General features: G+C 35.2%; 1 protein-coding gene across 2 annotated transcripts in view; it reads left to right on the top strand.

The window, feature by feature from the left end:
- The window catches only part of bmp6 (bone morphogenetic protein 6), a 48914-nt gene continuing 23871 nt past the window's right edge, over nt 1–25043 (top strand). Inside the window, exon 1 of one of the 2 annotated variants that reach the window (XM_051098127.1) lies at nt 1–1059. In XM_051098127.1, the coding sequence (XP_050954084.1) occupies nt 681–1059 (379 nt within the window). In that variant the 5' untranslated portion in view covers nt 1–680. The remainder of the gene's footprint in view (nt 1060–25043) is intronic. The other variant, XM_051098126.1, reaches the window with a different exon arrangement.

The following is a 25043-nucleotide window of genomic DNA, read 5'->3' as shown; positions in this document are numbered from 1 at the left end:
GCGTCTACCTGCTTCAGCCCCGTTATTTAAAAGCCTCTGAGACAGACGCGCTGTCCACTCTACAAACACACTCTGTAGGGATCAGTCTGAGGTCAAATTAAAGAACTGAACGGAGAATATGTATAGCTTTTAAGGAAATCATTCCATGGATAAGTGACGGATAACTTTTTCTTTATTCATCGTTGTGAATTGAACACCAAACTTAACGGTAACTTAACATTTGATGGGACGCACAGACGTTTCCAGCTGTCTTCTGTCCGGAGCGAAGCATCACGGTGAAGAATTGATGGAGATTTTGCGAATTGAAAAACAACGTGGACGACAACTGCATTTGTTTTGCACAGGATAATACGGTTTACAGAGACAGTTTTCAAAGGAGTTCTACAGTCTGATGCCAAAGAAATAAACTATTCAATAACTTTTTATTCTGTAGTGCTTTAAAGAACCCAGAAACCAGCACAGATCTGAAGACCCCATAATGTAATCATGAACCTTTCAGGGAAACATTCAGGCAAAATGGTCCTTAATAAGAAAAGGGTTCTTTGCTGAACCACTGAAGAACCTAGATGTAAGATCCTATGGCGTGAAGCAGAAGAGAAGAGGGGAAAACATTGGCTTCCAAGTGATTTTATATTTAGAAGTGAATACACCCTCATCATCATCACAGACTGGATGTAAAGATGACAAGCGTCTTTGTTGCTCTGCTGGGCTTCTTGTGGGGCTTTTACTTGGCAGGTAGTAGTTCTGTACTGGACGGATCTGAGCTTCAGCCCAACTTCATGCATCGGAGATTACGGACTCAGGAGAAAAGAGAGATGCAGAAAGAGATTCTGTCCATACTGGGACTAAACCACAGACCCAGACCGCATCTGAACAGCGGCAAATATAATTCAGCACCCCTCTTCATGCTGGATCTGTACAACAGTATGTCCACTGAAGAGAAGAGCGACGTGGATCAGTACAGATCACTGTTCACCACCACACGACCCGCTTTAGCTTCACTTCATGACGCAGAGTTCCTGCATGACTCGGACATGGTCATGAGTTTTGTCAATTCAGGTAAGATGAACTTTTACATTTCCCTTTTTACTCTTGTATCAATTCTGATAAAAATGACACACAACGATTTCTGTATGGGTGTTCAAACTACAGCATCTGTGAGGTGAATAATCCTTTTTGTATATAAAACTATAATAATCGATCATAATCGATTTATTAGGAATTTAAGTAATACAGTTTTAATCATTTAACTGCTTGATTTATGACTCAAAGTGCTTGAGTTCTGTTGAGGAGTCTCAGTGTCATATTATTTAATTTAAAATGATGACTTTTCAAGCAAATATTTCACATAAAAACGTACGGTAAATGATTAGTAAAGGTAAATATTCTATGTAGTTTAACAAATGAAGATTAGTATTTGGGCACTTTTATGTTCATAGGTAATGCGATGAACTACACCTGTGTTTACTCTGTTTAGACATCTAACACCTGTGTGAACTTGGGGAGAACTGACTTCATACATCCACTAAAAATGTTGACTAGAAGTAATTCAAAATGGCTCAGAAAACTGTACTTTGTTATCTAGTGTGATGAGATTCAGGCATGTGTGTAACTTGAGTGGACAAATACTCATTTTGAGTTTTTATTTTGAGCAGGATTTCTGCTTTGGCTATCATTTTATTATTCATAGCATGAATCTTAATGAATCTTATTCTTACATCAGTGCATTCCTTCGTATTCATTTTAATGTGCAGGCTATCATTCCAAAATGTTTATTTTTATTGTGCTTGGAGCTTGGAGTGATAGTTTTTGATTTTGTTTAGATTTTTCTGTGGCAATGTTTACTGTAGCTTGGACTGAGGCATTTTAATTTTAGTCTTGTAACTCAGAAAAACTTTCTTGGGAGTGCAGATTGTGTTGTCAAGCACTGTCATGTCTCTTTGAGATTATTAAAAAGATCTTAAATCTAATTTTTCTCATACATCGTGGTAATTAAAATACATCAGAGTGCCGTGATATGTTGATCTGTACCAGATGAATGATGGTGCTGCCTCAAGTAGTTTTTTTGTAAGGTTTTGTTGGATATCACCCTTCAACACTTTTTTAACTGACATCTATCAAGTTCATATTGACCCCTGCGCACAGTGTCAAACCACGGGTCTGTTTATCCTCAGGGATTCTGTGTGGTTTGCTTCAGTAAACACAGACCTCATTAATGGAGGGAGTATTCGTGTCCAAGATTCACTTGTTTATGTGAACTTCCCTCTACAGGGGCCAGGAGTTGCCCAATTAAGTTAATTATAACAATACAAACTCTTCTGGCTCTGCTCACTGCAGCTATGGGCCAATTGTTGGGTCAGTTGCCAGAGATGCTTTTGTGTGAGTTGCAACATTCTGGTTGTTGGCTGGGTTTATTTCAAAGCTCATTTGTCTGTCAGTCTGTTTCATAAGAGATAAACGTGGTCTTACTTGATCTGGTTTTCTGCGGTCAGTTGATGGACACATGTCATCGACTGAGACTATGGCCACATTTTTGGTTCTGCTTGGAAGTAAGCAGAATTTCATATCAACTGACCATCAATTTGTTACCTGAGGCAGGCTTGATGTGGCTTTTAGTCAAAGTTATTGGACATCTGAGGACAGGACAGGTCATTTTGCACTAGTATTCTAATATGATTTTGTTCTGGACTTTCGTAAAGGAAGTCATATAACCTGTTTTATGTGATTTGTCTATGATTCAAGTGGTGATTCTTCATGGTCATTTATTGCAGTCATCTGTCTAGAACACCTATGACTCAGCTCCAAATGTAGAAGGAAAAGGAAGCATATTGGCATACAGAAACTGACCAGTGTTGTAACTGATCCAGAAATAGCCAGGCTTCTTCTAACAAACATTTGGATAGTCTGTGTTGTCCTATGTGAATCATCTTATGACTGCAGGAACAGTAGTACAAATTTCCTTTTTATGGTGTGGCTTCATAAGTAGTCAGGATTTCCGCCCTTAAGAGAAACATCACTGGTATGTTGTACACCATTATTATTACCTAAATATTTAACAAAACATTATAATTTTAATGTAATTTTCACATTCTTAATGTCATTTTAAACCTGTATTACCATGTTTCTTTTGTGGAGCTTTAGTCAGAATGTTCAGATTTGAGAGCCGGGTAGATTATATGTTGTCTGTTTCTTATATAAACTTGCTGTATGACTTCAGAACACTTGCAGAAAAAAAAAAAAAAAAAAAAAAAAAATATATATATATATATATATATATATATATATATATATAAGCTTTATTAATCAAGCTACTAAGTAATTAAGAAATAATATTAAAAAGTATATGGGCAAATCCAGGGTTATTGATGTCACATTTTGCGTTATGGGTGTGACATATAAATGTTTAGAGAATATATGTGTTACCAATATACTGAACCATCTGTTTATATTTTAATAAACCCTTGTTGAGTCTAAGTATCAGAAAAAATCAGTTTATGCACAAGTTTTCTATGTTAAAAAAGGTTGTGTTATGGATGTGACAAAAAAGGACACCATTTTTGAGAGACTACATACTTTGTAGGATTTCTGCAAATTAAAATGCACCAGACGCAATAATACCCAACAAATAGAGAAGCAATTGCTCTTCACATGACATATAATTGTCACTTAATTTTAATTTTGATGTGTCTATTTGTGAGGAATATGTACTGTTATGGATGTGACAAATCTGAAAATAGCACTTACCAGACCCAGACTTTGGGAAATCTTGCACTATAAATAAAAAAACAAAAAATAACAAAACTAAAAACTTTAAGAGAGAACTCACATGGATATTTGAACCACCAAATGTTGACATATGTGCTATCAGAATAGTAAAAACCTTTGGCAAAAACTTAATTTTTTTCATGGTAAGGTTGACCTTTGCACGGAAATACCCATATTAGTAAATGTACTTTTTTATGATTACACATTTATAATGATGAAGTTGTTATTAAGTACATTTAAAATATATTATCTATAAATGTTACAGAATGTCAAATAACACAAAACTTATAATCACATCAAAGTGTACTTTTATTATTATTGTTTGTTATTATGATTATTTGTAAGTTTATCAAGTCCTTGTGTCTCATAGAAGCATGCTATATGCAGATGTTTACTGGAGCTGAACTCTTGAGTTTAACGGTTTTGAGTTTGAGTGATCTTTGTGACAGATTCAGGAACATCCAGCGTTCTTGATGTTCCTAATTCTCCCAATTTTTCCTGACCAGTCTTGCTCTGTTTATAGGAGGGTAGAGGATGCTCTAAGCTTTTCTTGGCATAGAGAATTTTGAGGAAACTCCCATCTCTTGTTTGCACTGGTAATATTGTGTATTTGTCTTTTTTCTGGATAAGGGGGGATCTTCCAGTAATCCAGGGAAAATCCATGGGGAAAAAGCATTCATGGTTTCTCTCCTTTGGTCCATCGTTGCTTTTTTCCACCTGGATCTTTTGTGTTCAATCACATTTCCTCCTGTAACTGTCTCATACAAACATATACGCATTTCAAACTCATTCTTTTCAACACTGCATGTCTTAACTAGAGCCCAGCTGTCATTTCCCCACTTAGCAAAGTCAACAGCCACCCAGGAGGGTACAGGTAAGCTTCGCTTTAGGCCTGTAAAGTAGTAAAAGTGACCCACACACAGTTTTAGGGGGTTTCTCAGGAGCTTAACAAGGTCTAGACAATCCTAGCTTCTTATAACTGTATGAATCCTGTTTTTTACAATGCGCTTTCATTTTGTTCTTCCGCTCTTAATAATGTCTTTCAGTGTGCTGAGCTCCAAATCTGGGCTGAGCTGTTTGTTTTGCACCACAATGTGTTCCTAAACCCACATTTTATCACATAATTAGTTGGCCGCAATCAGTCAGTGAATTGTTTGATGTTGGCTGGTTATGCACAACATGGATGACCTCTTCTGAAAGACCGCCCGTGGATCACAGACACAGGAGGGCTGTATCACTTGTAGTCTGCATGCGGGCGTTAACATGGAAATTAAGGAAGGAATTTGAGTTATGCTTTAGCTCCATAAAGAAGGAAAGGGATTTTCTCAAGGGTGACTCAGCAGACTGATAAGAACTGTTGAAAACATGCAGCAAATGAGACTAACGGGTAGGCACAGATGAAATGTGCAGAAGGTTTTGCACTCATTTTGAGGGAGAACTGGCAAAATTCTAGGCTGATATAATGTGGTAAAATGTGTAAAACTGCACTGCAGTACTGCACTTTTGTTAACACATTTACAATTACTCTATTAGCAGTGGCTTTCATCCAAAGTGACTCAAAAATAGTAGCTGAGAGCATTATCACAGGCAAGTCATCATGAAATTGACACTGACCTATTTTATCCTATTTTTTTTTTTATCCTAAATTATCCTATTTTAGCTGTCAGGTCAGATTTCGTAGTAGGGTACAACGGGGCTAAAGGCACCCCGGGATAAAAGGTACCTTTGATATTATTATTTTTTTTCAAAACCACTAGATGTCACAAAAATGTGGCACAGCACTTTAAAAAAACATTCGCTTTTCAAGATACACATGCAAATCTGTCTGATCATTGACGCGATCAAGGGCAGCAGCGCAGAGTTGATTGTGTGCTTATTTGATCTAATATTTGATTTTTTTTTTTTTAAATGTTATAGATTGAAGTAGCAAATGAGAATCGCTGAAGTTAATGCATATATTTTAAGACAAATTTCTTTTTAATGATTTTCAGTTTTGTTTAAGATAATTAAACCAACAGTTTTTAAATAACGAAAGAATATGTAAAAGTATTGTATTTGGGGTAAAAAGTGCCCCTGCTGTTGGGACTAAAAGGCACGATAGTTAACCTGATAATAATTAATTATTATCTAGATAACATACTTTTCCATTTGTTGAAATATATTAATATATTAAATATATTTAAATGGTAAATATAATATATTATGTTGGGTGTCCATCTTAGAGATAATCACCGTGTTTCAAATGAAAGCATCATATTTAAAAAGATGATGTTAATAATATAATTTGTTGTTACTATTGTAAATCTATATTAAATTTTTATGGGATAACCTTATAATGCATTCAGAGTCTTTCCTTTTTTAAAATGATTTTGTTTATGTATTTTAAAATATATTTTTTATATTAACATTTTAATGACAATATATTTATTAAACAAAAAATAACTATTTTATTTTTTAAAATAAGCAGAAAATAGTACAAACTTTGCTAAAGTGATTGTTTTGAACAAGACATTATTTAAAAAAGAAAAAAAACAAAACAAAACATTAATATAACTAAAGTATTTGTATCAATACTGTGTGCCTTTTGCCCCATGCCGGTGAGCCTTTTACCCTGTGTGTGGGGTAAAAGCCCGCCCTTGCCACCTCATACATTTATAAGATTTTAAAACAAAATAATTGACTTGTATGATTTATTATCACACAAAATTTGTTGCTCCATTAATGTTACAAACATATTTTTTTTCTTTCTGCAATTATACATTTTAGGTGCAGTGAACAACACATATTTTCTAACCTTTTAACTGTCACTCCCATTTTTGAACAGACATAAAAATGCACTATTCAGAATTTTTATAATTCATGAATGAAAACATTTTGTAATATATTTTGATGTACATTTTCTGTTGTAATGCAGTGTCTGATTTTAAAATGCTTTTCAAAGGATGAATTTTGAGATTTTAAGTTTGAATCAGTTTGAACTGATATATAATTTCTTATGATATCTAAAGCGTGATAGGGAAAAAGGAAACGAAGAAAGTATTTTGTGACAAAGGTCAGAACTCATGTTATGATGTAGATTCTTTTAACTTGACATGGTCTTACTCTTGACATATATTAATCTATTACTTTTCCTACATAATTTGTAACACAAAAATATGCTTAAGTAACTTGCAGTTTTATGGAAAGGAAGCATATGAGGGCCAGATCATCCAACTTGCTAATTAAGCAATCATGTGTACAAGTGGTAGGGTTTTGTATAGAACTTGGAAATGAAAACTCAAATTGTTACCTTTGTAATGTGATGCGTTTTTTTTTTTTTTTTTGAGAAAAACAAAAAAACAAAAAAACAAAAACAAACAAAAAAAACAAGCAGAATATTTAAGAAGAAAAATGAAATACAGTTCTTGATCGCATCAACAGTGAATTGAAAAGTGGTCACTAAGGGATATGACATCAGCTGAAACGAAAAAGTTGAGAGGCGAAATAAATTATGTTTTGATGCAAGATTACAAAGACTTCTTTTTTTTCTTAAAAAAAGTGGGTGGGTATAGTTGCTGTACTTCTCTTTTAAGCACTGCTTTTTTAGACTTTGTGCACATGGTCATTTCTTACATTTAAGACTGGTTGCATTTTTTGTTTTAATAAACAGAATGTTTTTTTGTTGTTCTTCTCCCTTAGCCTGGGGCCAGATCCCCTCATTCTCTGAACTAAACATTTTTGGACAGTGATTATCTGACAAGGAATGTGAGTTTTAATCTCAGTTAAACAGACACGCTGAAGTTGATGATCGTGAGGTCAGGAGATAAGCTTCTTTCAGGGAACGTCCTTTTAGCTTCAGTCTTAGCTGTGAAGTCCTGATGCTATCTCTGCGTCTCACGCCATAGCCGTCAGACATGCCCCCACGGCCGGCGGTTCCTGCGATCAGTTCTCAGGAATGTGCCGTTCTCTGCAGGTAGCTGCTTTCTTTGACTGAATCATCTCGTGTTATCAGGGATCATATTGAATACGGAATAAATAAGGATCTCAGGACAATAAAGCTTGTCGTGCCGTTGCCTCTGGGCTGTGAATCTGTCAAATAAGAGGGCGTTTGTTAAACTGATGTGAGAAGATACCACAAACCCAACATCTGATTACATGATAAATCACTTGTTTGGATGGATGACATCCATGTAGCCTATTAGAAGTCTCACGTCAACATCTGAGTAATTACCCACAGAAGAAAAAAGGGACCACACCGCCACCCCCTGCTTATTCCTCTAAGCCAAGTGTGGTATTTTTCTCTATATCGTGCTGATGGCCTGACGTCAAACACTCTTGAAGCCAAAGCTTCAACCAAGTCTGTGCTTGAAAGTGAAAGGCTCATGCACAAAGTTAGAGATTTGTGGACAGCAAAGCGTGACCTCCCTGCCAATCCTCTTGGGCTAACTTTCGACCCCCCCAGATGAGGTCACAGCTGAGCCTCACCACTGGGTTTAGACCTACAGGTATGCAGTATTTGTTACCATACAATGTTAAGAACATTTTTAATAAAAAACAAACAAAAAAAAAAAAACAGTATATATTGATGCAGTTTGTAGATGAGAATCAGCAACAGAGCCATTTTTAGCATATTAGCAATACAAGTAGGAATGTAGGTACGTATCTATGCATATTTTAAAGCGTTATTTGCAAATAGTTCAAATGGATTTGTTTAAAATACATTTTTACTTCCAAAACAAAAATTTACTGATAATTTACTCACCCCCTTGTAATCCAAGATGTTCATGTCTTTAATTCTTCACTCATAAATAAATAGTTTTTTTAAAGGGGTCATTGGATGCAAAGTTCACTTTTACATGTTGTTTGAACATTAATGTGTGTTGGCAGTGTATGTACAAATCTACCCTATAATGTTAAAAATCTATGCAGTGGTTTTTAATTAATCTGTAAAAATAATATCCCCTATTTCAAATCGAGCCATTCTCAGATGCCTGCCGGTGTGGCATCACACCGACAGAGGCCGCTCCCACGATAGTTGATTGACATGAGCGTCTTACCTCAGACTTGCCTTAAATCAGCTGTAACAGTCCGACCTCCATTGTTTCAATGCCGGAGCAGGGATGTAAGTTAGACAAGAATATCTCAGATTGAGCGATTGAGATGTTGTGTTGCTGGATGTAATAATGAGCATAGTTGTGAAGGTATAGAGAATAGAGGGGTGGGGCTAGCAGAGCTCGTTTGCATTTAAAACAACAATCCCCTCAGAATGGGTTGATTTTTGCACAGCTCATTTTGACACGGTAAAAAGGATGTTGTTTTACACTACCTTTGAGAATTTTTAACCAAAGTATATTATAGAATTTTCATTAAGACTCTAAAGAATCATATCAACTTGGAAAATGGGCATAGTATATAAAATGTCAGTTGTTTTAGAAAATAACCAATCGTTTCACTAGACAAGATTCCTCAGCTGGGATCGTTTAGAGCCCTTAGAAGTTGCATTTAAACTGCATTTTGGAAGTTTAAACTTGTGGGCACCATAGAAGTCCACTATATGGAGAGAAATCCTGAAATGTTTTCCTCAAAAAACATAATTTCTTTACGACTGAAGAAATAAAGACATGAACATCTTGGGTGACAAAGGGGTGAGTACATTATCTGTAAATTTTTTCTCTGGAAATGAACTTTACATCCTTTTAAATCATAATAAAAATTTAGGAAAATGTTTTATTTCATAGAAAGAACTTTGATAATAGGTGGGTGTATTAATGTATTTCAGAATCACATGGTAAAGTAATGGCAATATTTCCAGCTGCTGTATGCAAGCTTTTATATCTTGCTGCAATAGTGATGTAACATGCACACACAAGTTGTGACTCTTATATGAATTTTATAGACTAACTGTAATATTTTTACTGAAATTTTTATTGTAATTACCATAATATACACTACTCATTATTGGGGAAAGTAATATTATTATTGTAAAGCATTACTATTAACATGTTACTGCCCAACACTCGTCAACATTAAGTGCAAATGGAACACAATTTTACATTAAACACAACAACAAACTAACAAGGACTTTGCCTTTTCATACCAGAACACCATTGCTTTCCACTGCTCTGTTACATGTATGTGACACTGGAGCACAAAACCAGTCTTAAGTAGCATGGGTGTATTTGTAGCAATAGCCTAAAATACATTGTATGGGTCAAAATTATAAAGTTTTCTTTTATGCCAAAAATCATTAGGATATTAAGTAAAGATCATGTTCCGTGATGATATTTTGTAGATGTCCTACAGGAAAAATACCAAAACTACTATTTTTGATTAGTAATATGCATTCCTAAGAACTTCATTTAGACAACTTACATCAATGGAAAACTTATTTATTCAGTTTTCAGATGGTATATAAATCTTAATTTTGAAAAATTGACACATATGACTGATTATGTGGTCGATGGTCACATATTATAAAGGTGTTCCATTTGCATCAGTGGAAGAATGCAGATGTTCAAGAACTATTAAAAGAGCTAATGTCATTAAAACGATTTAGTTTCTGTGCTGTGTTTTTTAAACAAATCAACCCAATTCTGGAAGAAACCGATCTCTTATTCATTGCACACATACACTCTCTCCACCCATGGCGGAATGTCACCCAGTGCCCTCCACAAGTGAATAGGAAATGTGTGAGTGCTCTAGATTTATGGCTCCACTGTTTTCTTCAGGCAGCAATGAATGTGTGTTCATTTAATGGTCAGTAGCACAATGAAGTGTCTCGTGGATTGCTGAATCAGTCATCCAGAGAGGTTACATTGTTTTAACTTTTAATAACAAACAGACAAAGTGCAAAAAAACATAAGCTGAATGTTAGTGGATGTGCTAACCTTGAGAAACATACAAAGACATCTGTTGGGACTGGCAATCCCAGGTGGGAAAATTAAGGACGCTTGACAGTTTCGCAATAGAGCTATACTGTAAAAGATGTTGGATTGGTATTAATGGGATTGGTTGGCATTTACATAACGTTTCCTAGAGTTTCCAGGAGGAAGAAACCTATGGAAGTGGATGTCAGATAATACACACAGCGATAGAGAGAGAAAGACTTTGACTGTTGTACTTGCTGCTGTGGAATGCAAGCCACCAATATTTTGACTTCTCCTTTGGAAACAGCTGCGTTTCCTTTTTCAAAGATATTTTTTCCTTATTTATCAGATCCCTTAGGGGAGATCCATCTCTGCTGTCTGACACAGACTTCCTCCTCTAAATCTGTGTCTCTAGCCAGCCCTGAGCTCACACACACCTGCTGCAGCACACACAGATGGCTCTAACAGGTCTCTCTGCCTGGCATGCTCACACAGACATAGACACACAGGTAGACACAGTTGTAGGAAACACCTCAAACAACACACCAGAAGTATATCAAGACCAAATAGGTACCACATTTGCCATTCCGACCCCCTAAGTGATAGAAAAAAACACCACATGGGGTGTCACAATGGCTAGAATAGGTCCCGTAAAGTTTCAAACCCTATAATCTTTCAATTTAGGGTGGGTGGTATACTAGTTTAAGTTAAAAACCAGTGGAAAATTTCCATTTGTTGATTTTTTTTTTTTTTTCCTACACTGTTCAAACTGGTTTGTAAGTTAAACTGAAGGTCATAAAATGCAATTTGTGTAGGTGGCCAGACAATACAGAGTAGGTTTCTTTTGGTATGAAATGAAGTCTTTCAAATTTGGTCATTTTTGGAGAAATGGCTATTTAATGTGTCATGACAGATCGCTGTAGCACTTCAGTACAAGCGGCACGTTAACTGATCATCTATTCTTAATTACTAGTTATAGCACAAAATACATATAAATGAACATCCTAAGATATCTTGTTTCAACCGTGGTAAGATATCAATACACACCAAAAAAAGTTCTAGTCCACCAACATTAATTTACTCTCCTGTCTGGTTTGTTTGTCGGACAAAATGTTAGGTTTGACATGACATTATGATTGCCAGTCAAACTCCCCATGTAGATGCTTTTATGTATTTATTATTATTTTTTTTTAATTCTGCTGCAAAGGCCAAAATTATTGCATGGACTTTTTAAAACTAACACCATAGTTATCAAAGATATAATACTATTTACAGCTTTTTTGACACTTGGTTGACCAGTCACAAAAGACTGGACCAGCTGACCAGTCAGAGTAGACTGAGCTGAAGTATGGACAAAAAATACTGTGGAAGTCAATGGGGACCAGCAACTGTTTGGTTACCCACATTATTTAAAATGCCTTCTTTTGTGTTAAACAGCTGAGGGTGAGTAAACGATGACAAAATTTTAACTTTTGGGTGAACTATTTATTTTAAAGCTGTGGATAATAACTCAATACAGTGTTTGCATGCTGTCTGACATGCAACTTTTTTTGAGCAAGCTCTGAAACAAAGAGGAACATGCATAAGGAAAGTATATTAGAGCTAGTCTAGCCTTGAGTCTAGCCTCTATGAGTAAATAAATAAACGAATAAATAAAAAATGTAACACATGATGGATGTAAGTGGAGGAGAGGCTTCGGTACTCTGAATTGCTCTTGTGAGGAAATTACTTAATAAATTGGCATCCTTCAATATGTTTTCCATTGAACATTACGACAAAAAATGGCTGATTTACTAGAAAAATCATGAACAGGTAATTTTGCAAAAGATAATATTCAGATTGCACTACGTCTTAATTGTTATGGTCTGCAAACAGTGATTGTTATGCAACTCTAAAAGTGATTAATTAAGACTCTAATGTGATTGATCTACGGGGCAAATATGATGCAAATTGGTGCTGTTGCTCTTTCTAGACTGCCCTCCGAAAGTTTGGAAACACCCTAGAAAAGTGGGGTTTTATACAATATTGGCATGAATCCTTTTTTAATTTGTGATCATTTTGCACTGATAAGGGACAAGACAAACTACAAAAACATATTTCTGTTTATTACATTAACAGTTTATACGTAAAACTTAATTTTAAATTTAAAAACTTACATTTTCGATTCATCAAAATATCCACCAGCTCTGCATAATCTGGGCCTAAATTCATTGTATTCTAAACTTAATTGGTAATCAATTGTTGAAGCTATTAAGGTGTGCTGACTCAAAAATCTTTTAAAAACTTGGGCCAAGTTTAAACCAGTAACCAGGCATCACAGCTGGCAAAGGGGCATGTCTGACTTTGACATGTATATATTGCCATTATTATGTAATCAAAATAAAAATTATTATTGCTGGTCTTCAATGATAATGTCAAGTTACTTTAATGTATTTGCACCAAAAAACGATAAGGATTTATGCTGATATCATCCAAAACCACACTTTGCCAGGGGTGTTTCCAAACTTTTGGAGGGCAGTGTATAATATAAAGCCACAGAGGATGCTATCTCCTCAAATAATAAGACTTGATAAGCACCAAAACACTCAAATAAACACAAAAATATGTCAAAAAGTCGAGTATTCACTTTCAGTTCATAAACAGTTAAATAATTGTTTGACTTTTTTCTCACACTAGAAAGCATATTATTACTTTTTGCTGTGGAATCAATTGGCATGAAGAATTTGGAAATGAAGCTGGTATCTAAAATTTTGGTATTTTAACAACAATATTTTAGCAAAGATTAACATTGAAATGAAATAAAATTCTACTATAGTCTTTTCTGCTTAAGATAAAGAAAAAAAGTGATGGATGGCAATACAACAATTGGCGTTCAATTTTTCATTATGTAATTCTGCTATTAAAGAGTTGCTCAATTTATCTAAAACTCAAAATTGGACAGGGTTTGTTTATGTTTTTGATAACATATTTGACTCTGAGAAAATAAGTCTAAGCATCTTTGTTGTGTCATTCCTTGTCTGAGTATTGAAGCCTGTGCTCTAGTAACACTGTTCGCATATCTCTTTTGTGAGGTTGCCAAAGCACAAAGTACCATTAGTCTATCCCAAAATGTTTTGTCAGCTGTTCTCATGGATTATGCCTTTATTAATGTTTCTATATGCCGAAAAGAAGGAAAGAATGGGAATGTTTATTTTCCAGACCATTTCCTCCATTTTATGGAATTTCCTCCTTATACAAAAAAGACATTATAATATTTGTTGACAGGTCGTTGGCTTGTGTCGGCACTCAAGTGAAAATGGATTTGTTTTACGCCTCTTAAAGGCGGAACAGCTGACTCTTGTAATGTCTGTTAGCCTGTTGCCCCACACATATGCAGAACCTAAAGTACACATTCTCCTACACAAAGCAAGTTAACCTGACTTTGTGCCTGAACTGATGAAAACACACACACACAAAATTCCTCACTGTTCAGTATAATACTTCTACTGACATACAGGTATGGCCATCTGACTGCGGCCATTCACCATTGAGATTATTTGCTTCAGATAGTTGGTGTTGGTTACAGAGATGAAGAGATTGAAAGACATCAGACATCTTTTAACAGTTGCAGTCATCACAAATTACTGCTATTCTTTAAGTATCGTGCAAATACGGAGCAATGCAGACAGATTTCATTTCTTCTAGTATGAAATGTCAGATCAGTCCAATAAAGATTTGTTCCAACTTTCTATAAAAATACACTTTCCTAAAGGTCAGTACCACAAAATAAAACTGACAGGGTGATTTAATGCTAAATAAACCCGACAGTCCCTGATGTGAAGCAGAGAAAATATAACAAGGCAACTTTCCAAATAAAATAATAATAATAAATGGACATGAAATATTGATTAGAGTAAATTATTTTATTATGTGAGAATAAAGAGAGTATGATTTGAGAGAAATGAAACTAGCACAGCTATGCAGGAAATGACTTGCTTGGGATAACAGTCAGTTATACCACTGACCAATCTTAACCAAGTATTTCAAAGAGCCATTTAATGATATAATTAAGTATTATCAGTTAGTAGATTACAATTTGAAATATATTTTGTATTTGCATGGAATGTGAGATACAATATATACTTTGTTCCTTAAAGGAGAAGTCCACTTCTAGAACAAAATTTTACAGATAATGTACTTACCCCCTTGTCATCCAAGATGTTCATGTCTTTTTTTCTTCAGCTATAAAGAAATTATGTTTTTTGAGTTAAACATTTCATTTTTCTCCATATAATGGACTGATATGGTGCCCCGATTTTGAACTTCCAAAATGCAGTTTAAATGCAGCTTCAAACGATCCCAAATGCGCTTGAAAATGATCCCAGCCGAGGAAGAAGGGTCTTATCTAGCAAAACGATTGGTTATTTTCATTAAAAAAATACAATTTAAATACTTTTTAATCTCAAACGCTCGTCTTGTCTTGCTGTCCCTGAACTCTGTGTATTCTGCCTCAAGACGGTTAGGGTATGTCGAAAAACTCATATTTTCTCCCTCAACTTAAAAAATCATTTCAAAATCATCCTACATCACTGCAGAGGTACCGACCCACACTGTAAAAAATAAAAAATACAATTTGTTGAGTCAGCTTAAAATGATTTGTTACCCTGCTGCCTTAAAATTTTAAGTTCAGTCGACTAAAATAAGTTTATTCAACTTAAAATGTTAAGTTGTACTAAGTAACAACTTAGATATTTCTGTTTGCTAAACTTAACAGATGGGTAAGTAACCCAGCTGCCTTAAAATTTTAAGTTGATTCAACTCAAATATCTAAGTTGTCACATAGTATAATTTAACATTTCAAGTTGAATAAACATTTTTTGAGTTGACTGAACTTAAAATTTTAAGGCAGCCAGCTTACAAATTATTTTAAACAATTAACAAATTGTTTTTTACAGTGCAGTCTTTGCAAAGTGAACATGCAAGGTTTAGGCAGAGTGAGATGAGCATTTGACATTAAAAAGTATATAAATTGTATTATTTTTATGAAAATAACTGATTCGTTTTGCTAGTTAAGACCCTTCTTCCTCAGCTGGGATCGCTTACAACTGCATTTGGGATCATTAGAAGCCGCATTTAAACTGCATTTTGGAAGTTAAAAATGGGGACACCATACCAGTCCATTATATGGAGAAAAATCCTGAAATGTTTCCCTCAAAAAAACTAATTTCTTTATGGCTGAAGAAAGAAAGACATGAACATCTTGGATGACAAGGGGTGAGTACATTATCTGTCAATTTCTGTTCTGAAAGTGGACTTCTCCTTTAATAAAGCACTTTATGCAACTTGATGTATTTCATCACTAGGTTTTTTATTTTTTATAATGGAAGATCATCATTGCCTTTAACTTAAAATCTAGTAAGTTTATAACACTGTATAACTAGAATAAAAAAAGCCTGATCTCTTTCCCACTGTTCACACCAACCGATGGATCTTTATGACTGTGTCTTCTATGTTGTGCCATAAACTATTGCACCTCTTGCTGACCTCTGCTCAGAGCTCTGACTCCTGTAGTTGTCCCTTTGATGCTTTGCGTGGGTCAGAGACTTAGATCATGGTTGTAGGAAATACCCAGGGAATACTGTGTCAAACCCCTGCCATCTTCCAGATTCTCGAATATAAAACCCCATAAACCCCGGCCTTTTGTCTATGCAGTGGCCATTTTAAAACTAGACTATTGGAATTTTACTAACCTAGGGATTTTGTTATATTGTTCCTCATTTCCCATATATCACTCAGGGTTAGTAAATAATCTAGGGGTGTGTTTTCCAAAAGCATTGTTAGCAAACTGTTCCACTGTTAACAACATAGTTCAACAATTCGGTATTTCCCAAAACCATTGTTTCAGTGAACTTTCACAAACATCATCGCAAAGCTGTGTGGTGAGAACAGCAGTGTTTACAGGTGCATTCACTTGCTTTGCTTTATTTAATAAACTTTATTCAACATAGCATCTATTAATGTCACATAAGATGTTTTACATAAATGCTTGATATATAGTTTACAATATTTCAATACCTGTATATATTCTTTAATTCCATATGTGTATATACCCTTATCCTAACCCTAACCTGTACATATTCAAATATATATATACAAATTCTACATCTGTTAGAATGAAAGCAGTATTTTTGAAGAGTGTACAAATTTGCTGTAGTACCCTGGAGTGTGATGTAAGTACCTGGCATGGACATTTGTATTTGCATATTTCCGCGATTAAAACATTTGACAAGTGGTTTTATCTATTTTGTTAGTGACTTTCACACATTAAATCCAGTAAATCGCAATTAAATTGCACTTCATCTGTTCACACCACATCTGCTGTTCACACAAACAATGGCTTTTCATCTCCCTACTGTTAAGATATCATTTACACATCATCAGCAAAATGTTGATAAACTATGTGATGGCGATCATCAGAAATTACCTTTAAATAGTTGGCCATTTTCATCATTTACCCAAATTAGGAGAATCACTGCTTGTGGCAACATTTTTGCAAGATTATATTACGCTGCTTCTTGCACATTTTGCTGCACTGGTGCTAAAAGCACATTCAGTTTTCCCCAAAACACATCAAAGTGAATCTGCCAATGTTTTAATACTTTGGTTGTTATACAAATTGTTGCAGTTCCAAAATGTAATGTCTGGTGCATGGCGTTAAAAGGTTAATGGTCTCTCACTTTTTGATAAAATATAAAATACCACATCCTGACCCTAATCCTAACCAGTAGCAAATACAAGATAAAAATAAAAACTTGTATTCCTAGTAAAAAAAGTATTAGTTTTAAAATGCGTTTATTTTATACTAAGTATCGTTTAAGTCTGTTAACATATTTACTGACATATCGCTCAAAACTTACTGATATAAAATTTGTAATTAAACTGTATTAATTTTACTTGTGCACAATGCACATTTCAGAATATTAAGCCTAAAATATGTTTTAATGTCACTATTGATGAGGATTGTATGATCTTTCAATAATATTGGTCTTTAAATGCTAAATATTTAAAGTGTGCCTGAAGTATACTTGCAATAGTTCCACTTTAGCACAATCAAATATACTTAAAAGAGTTAAGATGCAAAACCAGCTAAAAGCCACCTCGGTCAAAAATGAGATAATGATGCTGAGTGAATGCTTTTGACACATAGTATTCGTCCATCAAATACTTTTACTTCGAACTCACTAAATCTCAGCCTCAGCTCAATTACAAGTCCCGGTATTTACATAGTAACCTATTCATAGGAGCCTGATAAAAATGCTTATTTTATAGAAAAATGTCAGATGGATTTAGAGGCTTTTGCATCTGAACTTTTCATATTTAGTTGGACTTTGGCACGACTTCCGCACAATTAAATGTATTTGTAGTATACTTAGCATTAAATAAATGTATTTTAAGTATGTTTAAGTATATATATTTTTCACTAGGGATATTACTCAGGGTAGGTAAATAATCTAGGGCTGTGTTTCCTAAAAGCATAATATGCAACCTTTAATTTCAAGTTCTTTTTTTCAGCATTTGGTACTTCCTGAAACCATTTGGCACATTTGGTAATTCCCGAAACCATAGAAACTATAAACATCATTGCAAAATTGTGTGACGAGAACTACAGCTTTTGACTAGTGGTTAGAGGTAAAGACTGACTGATAATCAGTTTTAAAAACTGTACATATGGAGTTTGTAATTCAAATCTATTAGTTTAAAAATCATCCTCTAATGTAAATGTGTTTTTAGGTCATAGTATAGTATTGTGCAAGGAGATGTGAAAAAATAAATACTTAATCAATAATCAAAAATGTATCAATAATAACAATCTGCTCCTATAATCATTATTTGTGTGAAACATAATTAAAGTTGATGGATTTTTACTGCCTCTGGTCTTTATTTCGGTTGGAAACTGCAGTAAATTTTACGTTTAAGTGTGTGTTTTGGAGTTTTACAAAAAATGTAGGTAGGGGCACATTTTTCCAAGGAGCCTATATTGGAAATGTTACAGCTTTCCATGCCAACAAACTGCCAGAACTGATTTACTGGTATTTCTAACAACTTATGTTCTCTTAATGGTAAAATGCTGTAAATTGTCTTCAAATGGCTGTAAGTCTGTCTGCTTGTCCATCTATTGAAACGACACTACATAAATTGGTGGGCTGTATTGGTGGGCTTAAGTCATCCCAAAACATTCAGCAAAAACAAAAGACAAAGACAGAAAAATGAAAGGAAAACACAAAAGAGAGTTTACCATCACATTTTTACCTTTACAATTTTTAACTTTTAATTTCAGTTTCTCTCAGAAGATGTTGTAGATATTTAATTATAAGAGACAAGCATGGTCACTTTGTGATTGGTTGTCTGCTGCTAAACACCTTACGTTTTTTGATACTGTCTTCCTGTGAAACCACAATGCAGTGTGAGCTCTGCTCTGGAGAAGGCCTCCCTAACATAAGTTATTACATTTTTGGATCAAAGGAGTTTTGGTGGGTTTGGATGATTTTTATAAAAACATAATTTACGTTTTTAAGAGCATCAAAAACAAGTGCAGCCTTACAGATGACAAGCAAGTCGCGGTAGCTTTTCATTACAGAAGCTGGAACAATTAGATTGTGGGGGAAGAGAATGTGAACGGGGATTCTGAAGATAATTACATAAACACAGATAGATTCTTCACATGCCTGGCTTCACAGCACATTTTTATTGGTTAAACTGAAGGAGACAGCTTTCAAATCATCTGGTTCTCAATGTTTCATGTGCTGCAGAGATGCAGGAAGTAATTGCAGGCTTTGTGTATGGCCAACATTTTTTCTCACAAGTTTGTGGTGACTAGATTTTGGATCCGGCAGAATAATTAAAAAGCTTTAGATATAAATTATGATTTAATACTTAACAGAAACTTGTTGGTAGTGATTTGTTTTGCACCAAAGTACTACATTAAGCAGATACTTATATATTTATATACATTGTAAGTCTACATTTTGTACACATTGTCTACACTGTAGAAAATGTTACATGTAAAAATTTGTTGTAAAATTGTAAAATTGCTTTTATAAAATGTTTGAATCATGAATTCCCTGGGCAAATCATCACATTTGTTATATCAGTATAAATAATTAAAATAATTAAAACAGCATTTAAGTGATAATGTTGCTAAACATCTGTATTGCTATCAGAGTCATTTAGGTTGATATTTTATAGTTAGGAAATATACATCCCATGATGCTTGTAACATTGTCATTGTATTTTAGCCGTATAGGCTGAGTATATTAGGGTGAGCAAAAGATCAAAATTTTTATTTTTTGGTAAAATTTTCCTTTGAAGGAAGCAGTACTATAGTCACTCCTCCTACACAAAGTTTTATTTAGCATCTCCCGTTCATAGAGCAAAACCTCTGGAATATAGTTTAAAATTATGTGTAGGATTGACATCAGTGTAGCGCCCCCTTTGGTCTTGGAGGAAGTGGATGTGGTGAGGAAAATGGAAATAAGCTTTTGTTTTTCTTAGTGGTTGTGGGCAGAGAGGAAAAAGTCAAGATGTGGTGAGCGAATCAAATGCAAATGACCACCGGACTACTTCAGGGGATGTGATGGAAAACATTTAAAGTGCGACTCGTATTTGACCACGGACCACACTGAAGCCTAACTGCCCAGCCCATGCAGCTGTATGCCACTTCATAGCCTGTGTATATATATATATATATATATATATATATATATATATTTCTCTCTATCTCTTTTCTGCGTGTTTTGAAAGTTTTCCATATCTTCTCTGTAGGTCATAGCCCACTCCATTTTGTTCTGTGTGGGCTAATGACAATAGCAAAGAAGGCAAGAAACAGATGTTACACAGGTGGAAATAGAAAATAAGCCCTAATTAGAACAACACAGAGCTTTATCCCAGACCCCTTCTCTGTATTTATCAACTTATCTATTTTATACTGTAACAAAGGTTACTTTTAGCAAATGATGCATGGAAATTCCTATATTTTCAACAAAAAATTTTAATTTTAATGAAATTAATTTACATTTAGCTACGTACTGTCTATTGGGGTATTTTTTGCTGCATCTGTTCTGTTCTGGGGTGTGTTTTCCATAAAACAACCTAACTTGCTGCTTAAAGGAGAAGTCCACTTCCAGAACAACAATTTATAGATAATGTAATCACCCACTTGTCATCCAAGATGTTCATGTCTTTCTTTCTTCAGTCGTAAAGAAATTGTGCTTTTTGAGGAAAACATTGGACTGATATGGTGCCCTGAGTTTGAACTTCCAAAATGCAGTTTAAATGCGGCTTCAAACGATCCCAAATGCGGTTGTAAATAATCCCAGCTGAGGAATGGTCTTATCTAGCAAAACAGTCAGTTATTTTCATTAAAAAAATCTTTAAAAAAAATTTTAATCTCAAAACGCTCGTCTTGTCTTGCTCTGCGTGAACTTCACAAATCATTTCAAAATCATCCTACATCACTGCAGAAGTTCCAACACAGTCTTTGCAAAGTGAACATGCAAAGAAGATCAAACACCCTTAACAAAAAAGGTAAAACAGCGATATAGGACAATTTTGAAGTTGAGGGAGAACATGAGATGGGAGTTTTTTGACATACCCTAACTGTCATGACCCGGAAAAAAAGCTGAGGTCGGGAAAAGCAAGACAAGATGAGCATTTGACATTAAAAAATTATATAAATTGTATTATTTTTATGAAAATAACCAATCGTTTTGCTAGATAAGATCCTTCTTCCTCGGCTGGGATCGTTTATAACCGCATTTGGGATCATTTGAAGCCGCATTTAAACTGCATTTTGAAAGTTCAAACTCAGGGCACCATAGCAGTCCATTATATAGAGAAAAAACCTCAAATGTTTTCCTCAAAAAACATAATTTCATCACCATAGGAGAAATTAACTAGCCGGTCACAATTGTTTCTCAAAACATGGCTGCACCTCTGTCGTTTGAAACACATTGGATGAGCAATATATAGGACTGTTGTCAATGATGTCACATGCAGGTGGTGTAGTAATAACTTTTGGTTATTAATCATTTTGAGATTTAATGAATTAATGTCAGATTATTAAAATTCTTTTTACACAAACAACCAAAAATTTTTCATGTATTTTTACATTAGCATGTATTATGTAATTGTACACTTGCAGTATACAGATTTGTATATTCGTATAATTTTGCTTACCATTTCTCAGTGAATGTCCCTCTCCCTGGATCTATCATCACATCCCTGTCCTCTTTTCCTGTTAATGTGTGTGGGAGAAGAGTATCTGTGAAGATGATGAAGAACGCCAACACAATGAAAGCCACTCAAGACTTTCCACTTTGTCTCTCTTAAATGTCTCTTGCTCAAATAACCCTTTGCACTTTCACATTTTTGTTTAGTATGTGGTCACAGAGTTATTGTTGTGGGTCCTTTCTGGGTCTGTCCTCTAAAAAACCACATCAGTCGTATCAGACCATATGGGCTCTGTGGTTTTGGTTGTGTTTCTTACTGTTGATGCCAAGTCCTTGATATAAGCATAATCTATCATTTTGTGAGCCTCCTTTTTTCCATTATTCTCTCAAAAAGGCAACAGCATTCGCAGAGGACACAATTACTCCTGAGCAGTTGAGACCTTTGCAAATTTCCGCTTTCATAATGGTAATACAGGCAATGAACACAGAAAAGAATGGCATTGGCAGAGTATATATTCTGCCACACCCTCATGGGTAATCTGATTTTTAACAAAAGTAACAAGGTCATTTCTAGACAAGTGGGTCTCGATACCGTGTGTGGTGATGACCTTTAATATATCTGTCATCTCGGATGTTTTTACTACTGAGAGACTGGATTCTGCTGTTGGATCCACCTGTGGAAGTTGTTAATGAAGAAGTCTCAGCAGCATGTGAAACAGCCACGTTCAAACCTGATGTGCTGATGTGAAAAACATCACAAACGGGACCTCTGGAAATTGCTTTCAGTATGAATTACTTAGACATATTGTGAGTGAGAAAAGGCCTGGTGTTAAGCCATCGCCATGTGAACCCTGAAGCTGGAACTGCACTAAAGCAAATTCTCCCTCTACTCTTCTTTCTCTTCTTTTTTGGTTGTAAGCCTCACTAGAGGTCAAAAGTCCCACTCGAAGCTGCCAATACTAGATTTCGTACTTTGCAGGTGGGTTCTCCAAGGTTAGTCAGTCAATTAGAGCGGAGTATGTAGCACAAGGACAGGGTGTCCCTCAGGGATCCGTCTTAGGCCCTTTGAGGTTTTCTCAAGAGGTTCACTTTTAATTCGTAATGCATGTGTCAGGACAGCAGAGGAGTGTAACTCCCTGTTGGAAGACCACAGATCAGAGAAGTTGCTCCCTTGTGATTTTGGAGAACTTTAAACAGCTACTGTAATTCACCAAACAGAGAAAAAGGGGGTAGTCTTCACATTACCCCAATACCCTTGTTGATCTCTAATTCATTCCTCTGCTCCATGATTTGGTTTACTCCACAACTTTGTTTTCCTCTTCACAAGGAGGCAGGGCTTAGATGGAAGCGTGTGTTCCTCACCTAGGGAAGCATGGAAATACAATCAGTGCAGGACACTTCACCCTGGTCCCATAAGCGGGGCATCCGGCTGGACTTGTACTTACGGCAAGAAATACAGCCCATGGGTTGTTTGTAGGAACAAGAGGAAGGCTTGTCTGTGACGTGGGGGGAAGAGCAGCACGGCAGAATGACAAAGCTGTCGTCTGATGAGAAAACACACTCTGGTCATAGTTTCCCCTTTTTCCTTTTTCTGTACGAGTGGCTGCTAGTACTTAAAACTGTGGAGAAATGAATTGCCATGATGTCCTTTGCTGTGGGAACAGCTTGAATAAATAAAGAATTATAATTCTACCAGAAATAGTGAATCATTACTACAGCACATGCCCTGCACATCTGGATGCTCTGTGAAGTGGTGCTGTAGAATAAATGCATATGTACAGACCATATGGGTGAATTAGGTCATTCAATTATAGGCCATTATTGAGCATACATAGCTTACCATATCTTTGTACTGTTTAGGTATATGTCAAAAGAGATGATGTTACCATTCGGTCTTTCACTAATAATGTCATACTTAAACCTATCTAAATATTATTATATTATTATATAATTTCAGAGTATTGTTAAAAATGTTTGGTCCAAGTATCTTTTCACATTGTGATTTTGCATCTAAATAGCAGTGTGTTTGTGCTATCAACAAGAGTACTGGCTTAACAGTAGCTGCTTGTCACTATACTCAGGAAAACAAGACAGTATTATTGCAATGTTTGTCCTTCTGGATTTAGCAGTAAATGTTTACACACACAGAACAAGACTTGAGTTTGTCTGCCACAGATTCACTGCAAGAGATACAAAGAATGAAAGTTTCTGATGGCAGTTTATTCAAAGACAAGGGGCTATGGGAAATATAGTACTACACTATACTAGTGACAAGAATAAGTTAGTGGACTCCTTTATTATACTATCTGGATTGAAATGTGGCCTGGTATTAATTTATTCCCAATTATACACAAACACAATCTGATGCAACTAATAACACACTTTTCATATTGAGTAATCTTAATGAACACATTAATCATTAATACAGTAATCATTCACAGTGCAGGGTGGAGAAATTAAGTGAACCACTGAACCCTAACTTGTAGATTTTCATTTAGCAGCAAACTTCCGCCAAATGTTTTCTGTAGCTGCTTATTGGTCCACTGACCAGTTTTAGACCATTCCTTTCCACAAATCTGTTTCTGTTTATCAGTATTGTCGGGTTGTCCTGATAACACAGTCCTCTTTAGGTTATGGCACAGCAGCTCAGTTGGCTTTATGTCAGAATGCACATATTTTCTTATTTTTGTATGTTTTGCCTCATTGTTTTATTGCCTTACCTAACTTCTCTTGATGTCATGATTTGCTGTACTGATATTCTCCTGTAAAATGTATTTATACACTTTAGAATTCATTGTTCTTTCAATGACTGTGATGTTCTCAGACCCTAAGGCAGCAAAGCAGTGCTAAACCATGCTAAACCTCTTTCCACCATGCTTCACAGTTGGGAAGAGGTTTTAGTGTTGGTGTGCACTGCCCCTTTTGCTCTAAACAAAGCATAGTACATATTTGTGTTTCAACTGTGCACAGAACATTTTCCGAGAACCATTGTGGAATCTTGGGCAATGTCTCAATATTTTTTTAGACAGCAGTGGTTATGTATCTGGCTTTATGTTGTCTATTCATGAACACTATTCTTATTCAGTGTTTTTTTTTTTTTTTTTTTTTTTTTTTCTGATAGTGGACACATGAACAAATACTGTGTAGAATTTTCTGGAGGTCTTTTACCCTTGTTTCATGTCTCGTTACATTCTGGATTGCCTATAGGATTGATTGATTTAATACA

This window comes from Labeo rohita, chromosome 24 (assembly GCF_022985175.1).
Source record: "Labeo rohita strain BAU-BD-2019 chromosome 24, IGBB_LRoh.1.0, whole genome shotgun sequence".
Classification (NCBI taxonomy): domain Eukaryota; kingdom Metazoa; phylum Chordata; class Actinopteri; order Cypriniformes; family Cyprinidae; genus Labeo; species Labeo rohita.
This window is presented reverse-complemented; position numbering and strand designations above follow the sequence as displayed.